The sequence below is a fragment of the Grus americana genome, chromosome 19 (assembly GCF_028858705.1).
Source record: "Grus americana isolate bGruAme1 chromosome 19, bGruAme1.mat, whole genome shotgun sequence".
Lineage (NCBI taxonomy): Eukaryota > Metazoa > Chordata > Aves > Gruiformes > Gruidae > Grus > Grus americana.
The window spans coordinates 12,266,903-12,283,998 of NC_072870.1; the positions used below are offsets into that span (position 1 = coordinate 12,266,903).

The 17,096-nt window shown below is 36.3% G+C and overlaps 1 protein-coding gene across 2 annotated transcripts in view; it reads left to right on the forward strand.

Annotated features, from left to right (window-relative positions):
• The window catches only part of PAFAH1B1 (platelet activating factor acetylhydrolase 1b regulatory subunit 1), a 37,491-nt gene that overhangs the window by 8,556 nt on the left and 11,839 nt on the right, over positions 1 to 17,096 (forward strand). For both annotated transcript variants that reach the window (XM_054847759.1, XM_054847760.1), the window contains exons 2-5: positions 9,297 to 9,508; positions 12,069 to 12,153; positions 15,486 to 15,560; positions 16,576 to 16,782. In XM_054847759.1, coding sequence (XP_054703734.1) covers positions 9,477 to 9,508; positions 12,069 to 12,153; positions 15,486 to 15,560; positions 16,576 to 16,782 — 399 coding nt within the window. In that variant the 5' untranslated portion in view covers positions 9,297 to 9,476. The remainder of the gene's footprint in view (positions 1 to 9,296; positions 9,509 to 12,068; positions 12,154 to 15,485; positions 15,561 to 16,575; positions 16,783 to 17,096) is intronic.

Genomic DNA, 17,096 nt, shown 5'->3' on the forward strand with positions numbered 1-17,096 from the left:
GGAAAGTCCATTAAATTAACCTGTAAAGGAGGTAAAATGGATAAGAAAACAGGCACAGGACTTTTTTTTTGTGTTAAAAATATATTTGCTTTGATAAACCTTTAACTGAAATGGAAGATATTTTTGGTAACTTATTGCAAAATGTGAACAAACACTGCACAAAATGCTATATTATGTGTAATCCTATATTGATAAACTTGGCAAAGCATTTGTGTTTAAGACCTGCAGGCGTTTTAAGACTTCACTTAATTGCAGAATAACAGGCTTACTAAACAAGTGAATTAAAAATAAGTCTCAGAGTTGTAATTCAGATCAGATTTGCTTGTTGTTTTGTTTTTCCAAAATAAGATAGTTGCTGGAGCTCACTTTTTCATAATCCTTCAGCTAGCTTTACTGATGTAGGCTGAAAAGTGGAAAAAAGATTAGCCCAGGTCATAAATGAGTAGCTTTCTTGTATTCTTCGACTCATCCCTGCTGGCTTAGTAGGTTATTAATTCTAACATTTTCTAGGATAAGGTGTGTGTGTTTGCACTGTAAGAACAACTGCATGGCTGTTCTGTTGTGATTATGCTGTGTATGTGCTTTTCTGCTGTAAAAAAGGAACTGGAAGTTTTATTTACTTATTACCATTTTTCTTTCCTGTCAACAGATGGAGACAGATTTCTAAGAAATCCTTTCAGGTCATAGTAGTTATGCCCAAGAAATATGGATATTACTTCACTTTTAATTAGATTCATATTTAAATGGAAGCTTCTATGGAATCTGTGTCTGGAGTGCATTTGTGGGAAGAGTTGTCCTATTCTGTGACTTGAGTTTGATAAAGCAGCTTTTTGCTTACTGGGTTCAAAACAAAATCAGACCGTTAAAAATTAGTCTGGATTAAAAGGAGGTGTGCTTATATACTTGCTAGAATTTAGCAGTATAAGCTAGAGGTGTAAGAGAATGTTTCATTTAATCTAGTTCTCCCATAAAGGCCTGTAGCTCTAATTGCCTGCAAATGCTCACAAATAGCCACTTTAAGTCCTGTTGTTAATATGTTATGAAACAAGATACGCTGTTGAAAAACTTTGTAAGGTTGTAATGTGCCAGCCATGTAGCAAGTGACAATGCAACAAGAGTTTCTACTTTATTGATGCATAAATGGCATCCCCTGGACTTTAAAGAATTGTGGAATTTAATTCTGATTATATCAATTCAATTAGTCTTTTGGTGGGTCTGGTCTCTGCTACCACTTCATAAGTGACTTGCCTTTCACTGGGGTTGAAAAATTACCAGAAGAGAGGAAGCTAAATGAACTAGGATTTCAGATACATTGACAAACTCAGAAGAAAGCATAATGAGTTTCCTTCCAGGTAAAACATCTTTTAAGAACAGTAGAATGTGTTAGAGAAACCGCTTGAAAGTGGGTAGCATGTAGCTGGACACTCAAGACCCTTTTGAGTTTTACACAGGTAGTTGGAATTCTAAACGATTGCAAATTAAGATTTAAATTTGAAGCTAAATTGGAGCAATCTAAAACTCTGTAATTGATTTCATAATGTGAACCCAGTTGTGTGTTCCTTGTGTTCATAATGGCATATATGCCTTTTTAATGCCTGAGCACTTAGGTGTGCCTAACCTGCCAGTCTGAGAACATGATCTCAGATTTTGTCTCCTTCAAAGAAATATTCTTGTAGAATATTACTAAATACATTATTTTGTCATAATAATACTTAGAAAACAATGGTCTTGTAGTTGAGTTTATTAGGGTATTAGGATTCTGCAAAAAAAGCAAAGATTTGTTGTTCTTGAAGCACAGCAGTGATGTTCAGAGTTGAGAGGTGTTGGTCTGTTCTGTATCTGCTAATACATTTGCTCTAATTTATGCCATCTATCTCTTCTAATTTCGGATATAATGAGCTACAGTTACGTGTTTAGTGTATGTAGCTTGTGTTTTTGTGGAGAAGACTGTTTATGGAGCCTAAGCAACGGTCATTAAAACTGTAGAAATTTAATTAATTTATTTTTAAGTTCCTGGAGGAGCTTGAACATGTATTCCAAGATCTACAATAACAGCAGTGGTTGTTAGGTTGCTAGACAGCAGCAGAGTGAACTTGGAGTGGTGCTGATATATTTAACTGCTGCTGCTGTTGTGAACCAAGGAATGATGTTGAAACTGATTTTCTTGGTTTAACTCCTAAAAATTGAGAAGTTAAGAAAGCAAACATAAAATACAGGAGGGATGAATGTGCCTGTGGGAATTACGAGAGATAAGAAAAGTACTTAAGAATGTATTAAGGCTGATTGACTGTTTTTGTAGTAGCTAGTAAGCAAATGTTTCTGTAGGCTTGAGGACTTAAATTACCAGGATGATAAAGACTTTGAGCCTGGAGTTCCAGTGGGTGAGACTGGATTTCATTGTGGTGCTGATGAGGATTTTCTTGATGACGGGAGCCCTGGCTTAAGTAATCAGAGTAACTTAGGCTGTGAAAGAAGCCTGTAAAATGGAACTCCTGAGACTTGTAAAGGCCTTATAATGTAACACATCTTTCTCTACATTACCCTTTACAACTTTTTTGAAGTGACTTTAAAAATCTGGTTAGAACCTACAAATGTCTTCAATAAATACTTCACAGTGAACTTGGAATAGCTTTCTGCTCTCTGTATGTCACTACTTGATTTTTGTGTAGATTTTCTTAAACCTTATTGCTATGGTAGCAGAACACTGCGGGTCAACAAGGCATTGATACAGATGGTTTTGCTGTGTAGCATAGTCACGGTGAAAGGAGAGCACTGATCTTAACGCAGGCATGTTAGATTGAGTCTTGCTCATGCTGCAGAGGCACACTCAACTGAGTCTAGGAAAGCAAGTGTACGTCCAGAATGAAAGATGAGTTTGATGAATGTTACTTCCCGTTGATATATTTTTACATTTACTGGGGTATTTGTTGTTAAACAATTACATATTTTATTAGAAACTTGCTAAACTGCAATTTAGATGGATCATATCTCATTTGGGAGTTATTTTTACTGTAACTTTTTCTGAAGAGTGGAAGTGGGTGTTGTTAATCAGCTGAGCCATTTCAGTAATTTGTTTATGGTGTTGATCCATAAGCAGTATTTTTGACACACTTGATGGGAGTAAAGGAAAGACAGTAGTGAACTTTGAATTGATCTTGCTGATACAATACTGAGGAAGATGATAAGGCTGGTTGTGATGGCATAGTTTGGTATCAGGGTATATTTATGAAAATGTTTGGATTTGGAAGGGCTTCATAAAAACTTAAGGTGAAACACCCTGTTGATGGCAACGTTAGTGGAGAAGTTAATAAGCTTGGTGGTTGTGTGCCAGCAGCTGGTGGGCACCGAGTGCAGTTCGTCCCCATGGTGTGATTCCCATAAGGCAGTTTAAAGGACAAAAGCCCTCATTCTTTCTGGGATGCTAAATCCCCAAGCGAACTAATACCTTGCAGGGACCAATGTAGCATCTTACAGAAGGTATAATTTATATCATGAGTTAATAACTAGTAGCTAATGGCTGCTTTGACCTCTGTATTTATGGCTTCAATTTTGTCATGGTACAATATATGTATTACTTCAAAAGAGTTAAAAAGTACCCTGCAACATACAGATAAAACCTTCTGATTAAAGCTGTAGCAGTGAGTTATTACAATTGGTAAACAAAGTCATAGCAACAGTAAAACAAAGGGCTTAGGTGAAACAGAAAAAATAACAAAACTTTCATCCTGCTCTAAAATACTTGGATGAACTGTGTTATCTATGCAGTAATTAACAGCAATAATCAATAAGTCAAAAGCTAAGTCCAGAAACACTATTTTATTAGTTAAAACTAAGAAAGCAGGCTGGTTTTGATTTTAAAAACTTCTGTCTTCAAGTGTGTTTGAAAACTTCTGTTTAGTCTCATTGTAGGCTTGCAAAGTAGATGATCAGCTTGAAATGGACAAAAGGTAAATGTCAGATTCAGGGCACAGTCTCTTTACCGGACATATGTATTCGAACAGAATTTTAGTACTGGTTAGCATCCAGTGTACTCTGATGAGCAAAAATGTAATAAACTCTAAAGGAATTTACATACTTTTTTTTTTAAATGTGTACAGAATGGGCAGGTTTAGGAATATTAATTCCAGTAACGTTGCTCTTTCTCGATGCTAGTTTAGGTAAATGAACAGGTATTTTTGGCAGGTTGAGACTAAAATGCTGAAGGATTAATTTGACTCCATAATCTCTTTCTCAACTGTATTTGGAGAATACTTATGGAAAGTAATACTTAGATGCCTGCTGAAGCAAGTATGAACACCATCATAGAAATATCTGCAAGCCAAGGCTTATCATTTATTGGCATGGCGTATCATGAACTGAGGGGAATTCTGACTATCTCTTGCCTGGAAGTGTTTTCTGTGGGTTTTTTTTTCCTCCTACCTCATTGCTTTGACTGCATCTGTTTAGCTATTGTGCTTTGAATAGTTACTATATAGCTGTCTCAGAGGTAACAAATATAGCTGAACCTGTTTCATTTTGCTATTTGTGCATCTTATGAATGGTTAGCAAGTCTCTCAAGTTATTGTGAAGTTTTCCAGTAATCTAGGAAACACATGAACCACACTGATATACATCAGTATAAGGACCTACTGTTTAAAAGTCAGGAAGAAGAAACTTTTGAGTTTGTTAGGATGTCTTAGTCACCCTCAGGAAGAGGGTGGTTCCTATACAATATCAGATCTCTGATGTCCACTTCAAGGGTGAAGTTAGACTCAGCCAGCTGCCCTGACACTAACCAGTTGCAAAAGGTATGTATTTAGTCACTAGCAGGGTGGGACCATCTTTAAATGCATGTCAGGCAGTATCTGGGCCTCAGAGCAATTTTGACAGCAGTAAATGTGTCCTCATGAAGTGTGGGTGAGTCTTGTGGTGAGTGCAGCTGGCTCCAGCCACAGGCTGTATGTGGTGAAGCTAGGGAATCTCTGAATCCCAATTTAGGAAGATGTGAGAGGATTCTTAGATGTGAAGAAACAGAGAAACAGAGGGTATTCCACTTTTTTAATGAGAAAATCAGAAGAACCTGTACTGTGCTGCTTCCACCTTCCCTTACAAGAAAGGATTCTTCTGCTTTTGGGGGTTTTCTGCCCAATTTGTTGCTCTTTATCAATAGTTCTGAATGTTTTAGAAGCTTGTGTGGGGAAAAAATTCTGGCCTGTAATTATTCTTGGCTGTCTTTTCAATAATTTTTTTTTAAAGATTATGCTTTAGTATGCCACTCTTCAGTCCTACAGCACTTAAAAATTGAATTAGATCTTGTATCCTTATTGCTCAGACATTTCTACCAGTCCTAAGTATAAAAGCTGATCTTTAGCTAAGTGGAAAAGTTAGCAGTTGAGATGAAATGCAGTTGTCTGTTGAGGATATGTTAGTGTTAATGGAGCTGAGGAAGGTGTTAATATAGTTTTCAAATGGTTTGTGTTTCATAAAGAAGTAGCCTACCTAAACTGCTGTGAGTGATGTTTGTCTCTTCTTCCACCAGGTACCTGTACATTCTAGAAAACCGAGCAGGTACCGTATTGCCAGAAGCAGTACAAGGCAAACATTTGATGTGCCATGCCTATTCCAGTGTTAGGCATTCAGCCAGGTCTAGTTCCCAATTTTAAAATGCTTATAAAAACAACTGATCTTGCTGAAAGCACCTGTAGCTCACTTTTGTTGCAAGATAGCACATATGCAGATGTTTGCCACTTAGTGATTTTATATATGAAGACTATTGATATGGAATCAAAAACATCCTAAGTTTGAAACTAAAATGTTTTGCAGTGTAAGTGGGGCTATTAATAAAAGACACATCCTGGTTTATATTTAATTAGTAGCTGTTACTCCATGGATTGCTCTATTTAGGTTCAGTCTTTTTTTTTTCTGTATTTAATACAGAACAAATTAAAATTTTCATACAAAGACATCTTTTCTTTCAAAAAAGATCTAGCACTGTGTCTTGACACTACCTTATTCACAGTAAGCTGCTGATGTTAAAAATGACCAATTTCAGGCAAGATGTAGTGAACAGGCGCTGTGTTTTTGTGGTGTTTTTTTTCTCAAGGGTTCTCTTTGAACACTTGCTTCCTCTCATTACAGAGGTTGTTTGCGGGTGTGTGTAACGCAGTGGTGACTATAAACCTTGATAGGCAATGGAGAAGGACTGGTTAGGCTTGCTCCACTGAGTTGTGTATGTCACCAGGCCTTCTCTAGCTAAAGAAAAGGCAATGCATATGGACAATATTCACCCATTCTCTGTTGTTACTAAAAGTGACATAGGTGTATAATTAAAGTTGGGTCCTTTTTGGTTTTAGACGTTTTTGCTTGTGTGTTTTTGTTTGTGGGGTTTTTGTTGTTTTGTTTTTTTCTGTTTGTTTTTGTTCGTTTTGTTTTGTCTTTTGTTAAAGGGTGTACATGAAGGAAGCTGCCCTAAAAATACTTTGTCTTATATTCAGGGGCCTTTGTAGTGAAAAAGGCAGGAATATGAGAAGGGTGCTGGGAACAGATGCTTTTCAGAGAAGCGAGATATGGTAGATCAGTTGATTGGTGACTTGTGGATCAGCTGTAATTTGCTAATAGCAGAAATAGCTGCTTTGCCTTGTAGCTGTTGAAATTTATCTAGTACTAAGATCTGTTTCTGAATAACAATTCCGAGTTAGAGCGATGGAGCAGGGCAGCTGTTGCAAAGTGTTGGAGATACAGGAGAAGTTGGGGATTACTTTACATTTGAGGGGGAAAAATGCCTTTCTGACTAGATGACAGGTCAGTTGCTGTTATTTTTAGGTAAGTGCTATAGTTGCATCTAGACGCAATGACAAAATTGACAAAATACTGGAGTATGATTTTTACTGGAGTTACTGCACTAATGCTAGATTTACAAGGCATTCACTGCTTAGCAGTAGTTCATAGTACAAAACCCACCTTCTGGTTTTAATACTGTGATTTTTACCATGGTAGTACTACAAGCAGATTTTGGAAGTTTATATCTTTGTGTTCTGATATTCAGTGCTTCAAACAGTGCTTCTGTGTATAAAGTGCCTTATTTTGTTCTTCTCCACAATGTTTATCGCTACTGAAAGCATTGCTATGTTCGTACTGAAGTGCAGAGATTCAGCCATTATAAGCCTCTGTTTTTCAGTACTTAAATTTATAGCAGCATTGCCCTCTAGAGGGCACTTCTTATGATCATGTAAATAGATTATTTTCTATATTAACTAAATTTCCATTAATTTGTATGTGATACTTCTACTGTGTAGTGAACAAGATGCATCTATTGAAAAACAGTTGTCTCTTTACCTGTCAGGAAGTGAGGTATGGGACAAAAGTTAAAAGTTTGCTTCTGTTCTCTGAAAGGATGTAGCCTGTGCTATCAGTTTTCAACTGAATTGTTTCTGAAATAGCTATTAGGGAAGAGGTCAAACTAATTAAATAATATCTTGCCTGTTTAGAGTGCTCCTGTCCGAAATGGCTTGCAGTGCAGTATTATGGTGTACAGCATTTGATGTGGAAAATCCACCAGCAGAGTGAAATACAAGCAACTTGCAGCTTAAGCTTATTTTGAAGCAGACAGCAGAGCCTAGATAGGTTTAGAAACAAGCTCCTGATCCCCTGTGATGGATAAGTAGACATTAATGATACAAGCTTAGTATTTTCTTTAATTTATTTTTTTTATATAAGAAAGGCTTTTGTTTAAAACAGGCCCCTTACCAAAATTGTTATCCAACATCTATAGTCAACCTTGTGTACCTGTATGTCTGTGAAGAAGCAGCAGGGGAGAGGCAGTGGGAACACGTGTTTGCTGCAGTAGTTGGTAGAAAGTTTACAAATCCAACTGCTATCTCCTGAGTCTTTGTGTATTGTGTTCAGTTTATCTCATTGCTAAAAGCTGGTTGGTCAAACTTGCTAAACGGCTTGAGTAAATTATGTGGTATAGACAGACTCTTGTCAGGTATGCAAGAAATGCTATCTTCAGCATTTTTCATAATTACGTTGCTTACAAAAAGAGTACCTGCAGTGCAGAAATCAAAAGGCAGTGCTGCTAAAATGATTTTGATGATGTCACCTTGAGGAGGATTAAAACTGTCCAGTTGAAGTAGATTGAACACTAAGAATACGGAAGTTCATGTTACTGAATAAGAAGGTATTAGTGTGTGTGTGTGTAGGAAGTAATTAATTTGTGAAAGGCACAATTCTGACTTGAACACTATCTTGAATACGTCGAATTCTGAATTAGCTTGCATTGTCAGATGTGTAGTGATTGGGTTGCTGTCTGAACCCAGCTGAAGTAACGGGCTTGTGGCAACTCTGCACCGTGGTAATTGTGCCACTCTGATAAGATTGAAGATCAGTTTAAAAATTCGCTGTACCCCAAGTACAGGCGAGATAAAAGATTAACTGTAGGTAAACCATGTTAACACATGACTGAAAAGGTGGAAACTATTGTCTTTTAGAACGTGGTTCTTCAGAACTTTTTCAGATAGTGTTACTAGAATAGAAAAAGTAATTTGTCTGATAGAATTGTGTAATAATCTACCTGTAAAGCTCACATGCTGAATTATAGCCATAGTCTTTAAAAATGCTGTTTGGTTAAATCCTAGAGAACTGCATAATATAATGCCACGAATGAGCTACAGTGACAAACTGAGTGTGCCTTGATGCTTTTGGTTATGGCCCGAAGTGTGCTGTAGCATCTTCCATAGTCCCTTTCTGGAATGTTCTCATCTTTCCTTAAACTCGCCTTCAAAACTTGAAAGATACAGGAGAGTGTTAGCTGTGTGTTGAAAATTAACTGAATGAACCTTGCTGCATTTTGTTTGATGAAGAGATAAATAAGGAGATTTAAAAAAATCTACCATAAAGATAGAGGATTTTGGGGGGGGGTAGCTTTTTAATAGGAGAAGTGAGTGCAAAAAGTAGACTCTTTGTGTTAGGCTTCAGTTCTTTTCATCACGAGACAATACGATGGAATTGCCTCCAAACTGGAACTGGGCTGTGACTGAAGATGTCTCTTCCAACTCCGTGTTTCTTGAAGGACTAGTGGTGGGAAGATGAGGAATAAAGACAGTGTACAAGTCTCACCAGGCTACTCAGTCCAGGTCGGAGATACGCTATAAGGACATAATCCAGAGTAGCAAAATAAAATTGCATTTACAATTTTAGTCAGTTAGTTTGGTCCAGAGTGGTGTTGCAGTCTGAGTACAGAAATCTTCATGTCAGTCCAGAGCAACTGAATGCTTATTTAGAGGAAATTAATGATGTCTCTTTCTTTTCCCCTCTAGATGGATTGAATCTTCGGTGTTGAATGCCTCTGGATTTCCTATTGGACTTCACACCTGGAAAAATATTTTTGATTTAAGCCACTCAGTGGCAGACTGAATTGTGGATCCAGAGTTCCGAAGACTTTAGCTCTTGAGGAGGCAGCCACTGCTGAATCACGTTAACCTGACATCACAGTCACAATGGTGCTGTCACAAAGGCAACGAGATGAACTGTAAGGAATGGTTATTTTTAAGTTTGTGTTGCATTTTCATTAAACTTTGAATATTAACTTTTGTTTCCAAATACATTTTACGGAGTGGCTCTGCTGACGTGCCGATCAAGTGCCATGTATTATGGTTTAGATCTCTGTACTCTTATTTTTCATACAACCACTGGTATTTGATAATACAATTGTGAAATGGTGAAAATATAATTTCAAAGTTATGGTATAAAAATGGATTCTTAAATTTGCTATAATTTATTATCCTCTATTTTGTTTTGACTTCAGTCACAAAGTTATGAAAGGGTTACACTAAGCAGCAAGCACATTGCAATACATGCTCCAAACTGATTTTGTGAATTCTACTTTTATCTTGAGTAAATTCTGACAATTTTTTGCTGTTTTACTCCCCAGTGTAGATAATGATCTGATCAGAATGTGCTACATTGTGATTACAACATTTGTCTCCTTAGATTGTATTTAAAATGGACAGTATGTTTAAAGAAGAAAAAAAAGCAAAACCTAAACAAACTAAATAATAAAAAACCCCACCCCACAAAAAAAACCCTAACCCCACAAAAACCTCCACCTTAATTCAATTTAAGATACAGAATACTTTCCAGATTTTAAGGCTAGGAATAGGCTGTCAGTTCCATGCCTTAATTTGCTTTCTCTTCTGTAATAAATCATGATAGAGCAAGTGGTGGGTAGCAATCGGGATGGCAGTGTCTTGCATGATACTCGGTTTCATAAACTTACATAGTTTGTGGTTTAGTTTTGGGTTTTTATTCCTTTTAAAAGTATGGATCAAGTATCTTTTAGCATTTGGCATCTCTCTTGTCCGTGGTAAACTCTCTATTTTTTTTAATACAGCTTCTTCAATTTTCCAGTAATGATTCAACCCCCATTATATTAAATACAGTATGCATTTTACTTTTTCGTTTAATATACTTACAGTTGTTCTCCTTAAAGTAGATTAGAAGCTATCTTCAAATTTTCATTTTTTTACAACTGCTCATTGGATTTGGAGAAGCTCTGGGGTTTAAACACATTCAAGATTATGATTTATTAATTTTTTTTTTAGCAATTCTCTGAAGGTTTTTTTCTGGCAAAAATTTCAGAGAGTACATGCGTTAATGGGAAGATGGAAGTAATGAACTGTTATGAATGGAACTGGAAATGACCAAAGACTTAGGATTTACTTTAGAGGTCTGATGAGGAGGCAATACTTTGTCTGAGCGTATGTTGTTTATGAGGAGAAATTTGAAATTTCTGCTTGAATGCAGAGTTATATTTAGAGTTGAATGTCTGAGGAGAGATTGAATACATGTAAAAGGTAGGAAAGAAGAATGTAATGAAAGCCACAGGAAGAATTTTCATGTGAAAAGCAATTTCTTTTCAGAAAAAAAGCAAATTCTTTTCACAACAAAAGTCATTATTGCTTCTTTATTCAGCTACCAAAAGATATTTTCTCTTGAATGCCTTGTGTAGACAACCTTCTGATTTTTAATAAAGTATCTGTAGATCAGTTTACTTAAATATTTGTAGTATGTTAAATATGTAGTATCTTCTCCCTGCCCTCCCCATATATGTATGTATACACACACATATCCCTTCCCAAGAAAGTAAGTGACAATAAGAAAACAAAACTAGACTTGCTTCTGGAGGCTGAGAAAGTAAGTGACAGTAATTTTACCTTTAAATCTGTTTAGAACATTCAGCTTACACAACAAAAAGTTTGCTTAAGTAACTTGAAAATATTTATCCATTTGAAGTAAATGTTGAAAATGCAGAGTTTCCTAAGTGGTTCTCTTAAACAAAAGGTGCTGACTGCTTGTTGAAGTCTTAGAATAATACAGAAACTTTAAGAGTAGGTCCCAGCACAAATGCATGCTATCTTGAGAGAGAGGTTCAAGACATATTAATTTGGTAATTGTCTTGTGTCAAAGTGCAGAATATTTCAAAGAATAATGTAAAATTTTAAGCACTGTACATTTTGATCACAGGCTGTATCCCTTCCTGTAATCTAACTAAAAGTTATTGTATCATTCTGAAAAACAAAACTAAGACTTGTTCTCTTAAACTGAGCATTTTATTCAAGTTCAATTGAAGTAAAATTTCGTAAGCTAAACTGTTCTACCCAAAATAGTTTTACCCAAAATAGTTTTTCTTCAAAGATGAAGCCACAACTTTAATATGTAGATATGGGTGTCACTTCTTTTATCTGCTCTGGGTTTTATGTACGATACAGATTGATAAGTATATTCGTGCTACTCCAATGTTTGGTAACTTAAAAGCAAAAAACCAACCAAACAAAAAAATCCCACAAAACCCCTTCACCAAACCTAAAATAAAAAGCGTATCCTGCTTTTGACATCGTGAAGCAAAATCTGTTTGCCAAATATATTTATAAAATTTGCTTGGGCTTTTAGGAAACATAATAATCCCAGGTGCTGTACTGCACTGAAGACTTAGATGTTGATCATGCTTTTTTAAAATAAAAAAGTCTGAACCAATTCTTCTACTCTGTTATTCAGAATTGTGTCTGAAGATGCTGTTCTTTGTTTTTTAGAAATCGAGCAATAGCAGATTACCTTCGTTCTAATGGCTATGAAGAGGCATATTCGGTTTTTAAAAAGGAAGCTGAGTTGGATGTGGTGAGTTCAAGCAAGATTCTTCATCTATATTTCAAGTAAAGAGTTTATAATTTTATGGCATTTGCACCCATTCTGACCATGTATATCTATTATCTACCTATTAATTCATGCAGTTTCAGAACTGGAGGTGATAAACTCATACAACTTATTGCCTTGCCATAAAATTAAAAAATATGGCAGGGGGGTGGAACTAGATGATCTTTAAGGTCCCTTCCAACCCAAACCATTGTATGAGACTATGAATTATTAGATGACTTGGTGATTTCTGAGCAAAACTCTTACCTTTCTCTTCAACTAATGAATGACTTAGGCGTATTTTTAATTTTTTTTTTTTTTTTTTTTAGTCTAGCTACCACTCATCTATACAGTGCTGAGTTTTTCCTGTAATGGCCTTTTAAGGCTTCTGGTCCTGAGAGAGCCTAGATACTTCAAGATGAAAGGTGCTAGAAAAGAAAGCTAACAAAAGGCAACATGAATGTATAAGAAAGGTGATAGAAGATGGTATTTAAAAGAAAACAACAGACAGACATGGCCCTTCACTGGACTCACTCCAGCAACTTCGTATAGGACTAGAGCATCTCTTACGTGGGGAGAGGCTGGGAGAGCTGACGCTGTTTAGCCTGGAGAAGAAGAGGCTTAGGGGGATCTTGTTTATAGATACCTGATGGCCAGGTGTGAAGATGACAGAGCTAGACTCTCCTTGGTGCAGCTAGTGACAGGACAAGAGCCAGTGGGCAGAAATTGAAACACAGGAACACTTTTTTTTACTATGAGAGTGATTGAACAGTGGAATAGGTTGCCCAGAGACGTTGTGGAGTCTCTGTCCCTAGAGATATTAAAAATCCTCACTGGATGCAGTCCTGGGCAGTCTGCTCCAGCTGACCTTGCTTTGAGCAGGGAGTTTGGACATAAATATCTCAAGAGGTCCTTTCCAACCTGAACTATTCTGTGCATAATATTCAGAAGAATGTGTCTAATTTTAACACATTTAATTTCTGTTTCCTGCTGTTGTGTCCCTCCCCCCCTCCCCTCCCTGTAACTCATTTCCTTAACTGTGTGTATTCCTGTCACGGAATTCTGCATAAAAGCATAAACTTTCTGCAATACAAAATTAGAAAACTGAAGACTGTTCTCTTGTAACCAGACTTGAAATGGTATAAGATGATGCAGCTTTGGGGGCTGACTTCACATGGTAATGTTTAAGAAATGGGAAGACAAAACAGGATTGCTTTTGTCCTCTCCTTTATCGTACAGAGCAAATGGTAGAAGTCGTGTTTTGTGATTGGAGTTGGGTCAGTAGTTAAATCATTGCCTGAAACTGTAGCATACCAGTTGGTTAATCATATAGTAGGAGGGCAAGCCTAAATAGTTAATATAAGTTGATCAGCTCTGGTAAGCAACACTATTTTGTTAGACTGTATGGATGCTAGTGACTCAGACCGGTCATTTCTTGCAACTTAATTCTGTTCATTTGCCTTTGTAACAGATGATTCTTGGTATAATTCTTAAACTTGCCACTTACTAGCGTAAGTGGTGTGCGTTTCATCTGAGTTTAACTTTTTCTGGAGACACTTGGATTGAGTAGTAAACTTCTATGTGCTGACTTCTGATAAATCCTTGCCTTTTCTCTATTATAAATCTTGCGTTGTTCTTTTTCCAAGATGCTTGGCTGGTTTGACTTGATTTCTTCAGTCTGCTTCTAGTATCTAATAAATATGTAGAAATGACAAATTGGAATACCAAATTGAAAATCCTAATACCATTCCCTTATCTGCCTTATCTATCAACCTAATTAATTCTTCTCTTCCCAAAGGTTAAAAAGGCGATCTAAATAGGCTACATGGTCCTGAGGGAAATAGAAAATGCAGTTGCTAAAAATTCCACATGACTTTCTTGCAAGAAAATCTGAATTGAATGGGGCTATACTAAAATGACAAAAAAAAAAAAGGCAGAAATTATTTCAGTAAATGGAAAGGATTCAAGTGTAACTCTAAAAAGAGGGATTTCATTTTTTGGATTGATTATTCCTGCAGATAACTTTTTACAAACGCTGCTGAAGTAGTAGGTTAGCATCCGGTCTCTGACCAAGGTAGCCAGTCCTCAGAGCTTTTATGGAGTAAACCATGACATTGTTGTTTTCACCATGCCTTTGTTATTCTCCATCTAATTTAGAGTTATTCTAGTATGATATTGCAATTTTGTACATGGAAGGAAAGTGTGCAGCATTTAATTAATCTACTGTGCTTCTGTTGTTTGGTTTTCTGTGTTGCTTTTCTTTCTCTTACTTCTGTTAATAGGTGGGAGGGAAAAAAGTGTATAATCCTCTGGCTTTTATAATAACATTAGCTGTTCATTGTTGCTCCTCAGCTATTCCTTAGAGCCTGAAGGAGAAAAATATTTAGTGGAAGAAAATGATACTTCATTAGAGTTGCAAACTCAGTGTTGATTTCTCCAGTAGCTGAGGTGGTGTTCAGTAGGGCAGGTGTATTAGTCTGCTTTCTGCTTCAGTTACTGAAGTAAAGATGCAGAGAGGGTGGACTTAAAGCTTGTCTTTGCGAAGGTAGCACAAAATAATCCAGTATTATGCTGGTAATTGGAGGTTAACTATAATCAAGTTTAAAAAAAAATCAAAGTTATTTTGGGCTAACTGCTTTTCAAGTGAGATGAAGTATATGTGATCCTACTCTGACAGCTGGCTGCCACTTTCAAACATTGTGTGCATCCATCAGAGAAAAAGTGCATCGTGCTAACAAGTAATAGTGCTAGCAGTCTTAACTCTGAAGGTAGGAGTTCATGATTTCCTAATGCTGTTAGTTGCTGGATATGACCAAGGAGGCTATCCGTGAGAACTAATTACCAGTTCTGTATGTCTTGATCCTTGCAGTCAACGTGTGCTATCTGCTGTTGATTTCTAGAAGAGTTAGTTGGGCCGAGGGATGGAGGGAATCCTGTAACAAATACGGCATTCTCAGATATGCAGAGCACTTGAAAAGCTTTCAAGTAACGAAGATAAAAACCAGCATAGTTTAGTTTAGTCCTAGGTTTTTTTAGTCCTAGTTTTTTATTTTATTTGCAGAATCTAGCATCAGTAATCTGTACCAGTGCAGTATTTCTAATTAAAAATTATATTTTAAAATGTTTTCCTCTTCTCTGTGTGTGTAAATTTTAGCTATTAAAATTTGAAGCGTGGTTGTTCCATTTAACTAGTAAAACTGATTATAGTCTTTTACTTGAATTCCTCTTTCTGTGGTCAAGGGATTGTATTAAAATGAGCTGTTTATGTTGCCTTTGAAGAAACACTTTAGAACTAGGATTTATTTATTTAAATGCAGAATGAAGAGTTAGATAAGAAGTATGCTGGACTTCTGGAAAAAAAATGGACATCTGTTATAAGATTACAAAAGAAGGTAAGTAGACATCTGATGGATTTACTTGTGTAAGAAGTTATGACTGAAATCAAATATTCATCACTGAACAGAAAGTTACTTATTTTCCTCATCAGACAAATGCGAGGTTTAGAAAATTATGCCCCAAAGATGAATTTTGAGGACTTGAGTAGGGAAAATACCTAAATCCATGTTGCAGACAATGTTTTGTCTATCTCAGTGCTAGCAGAGACATCTCTGAGTTTCTTTATTAAAATTTCTTGACTTCAGTTTATGGATTGCATGTGCAGTTTCTGAAGCTGGAAAGAAAAAGGTGCCTTAAGGCAGTTTGTGCATGGAAAGATTGAATAGCTGTCTCCAGAAGGCTTAACTGGTTTAGAAAGAAGGTAAAAACCTGTGCTGCCAGTTGTCTTTGGCCATTATGTTAAAGGAAAGAAACCATTAACTCCAGTGCATTAGAGCAAGTGATTCTACTGCAAGTGGACAGTACAAAACTCTTTTAGCAATGCTTCAATGGATCTAGAGTGTTTTAAAAGCTTTAAAAAAATAAAAATCACAATGTGCTAACTATAAAGACCTAGGTTAATATATTTAGTTTTATTACACCTTCAGTTTCTCTGCTGCTGGTTAATATGCATGCCATCTCAGAGATACAAAAAATTATTGCAGTAGTAGAATTCCTTTTTGTTAACACAGCCTCCTTCAATAGTTTGTCAAAATAGTAGCTCAAACATATTTGTACAGTATTTGAGTGACTGTGATTTTGTAGAACTTTTTTTTCCTGTCAAAATATTTGGGAAGTTAGAGAAGAATAAATCACTAATGATTAAATTATAAAGAATAAATGAGATATGATTAAATTAGGTTTGGTTTTTAGAAATACTAATGCTATTGAATGTTGGTAATCAGTTTGGATCATGCAGTCTTGGCTTTACTGTGAGTTTGGGAGCCAGTTGGTATTTGGATTTTTAATGAGTGAAGGTGAATCTTGGTATAAACCAGAAATGAATGGTCTCTTTAAAATTCATAAACTTAGGTAATGGAATTAGAATCGAAGCTGAATGAAGCTAAGGAAGAATTTACATCAGGTGGACCTCTTGGTCAGAAACGAGACCCTAAAGAGTGGATTCCTCGTCCTCCAGAGAAGTATGCATTGAGCGGACATAGGAGTCCCGTCACTCGAGTAATTTTCCATCCAGTTTTCAGTGTTATGGTCTCTGCTTCAGAGGATGCCACAATAAAGGTAGGTGCTTGCTACAGAAAATTAAACAAAGCAAGTCAGAGGATGTGTAATGTGTAACATCAGTACTTCAGAGTGGATGTGTGTTTCCCTGATGGACGATTGTTTGTTTCAGATTCTGCTTTAGCTTCAGTAGGGACAGTTGTTTCAAATATAATGTCCTGTGTAACCTACAAATTTTAGTTTCATGCTGGTCCAATTACCATCTTCAAGAGTATTTTACTATCCTTTGACCTGAGGAAAAAATAATTAAGCTAATGTGGATTTAGAGACTGTAGAAATAGGTAAAGCATCAATGGGGGAAGAATGCATTTGGA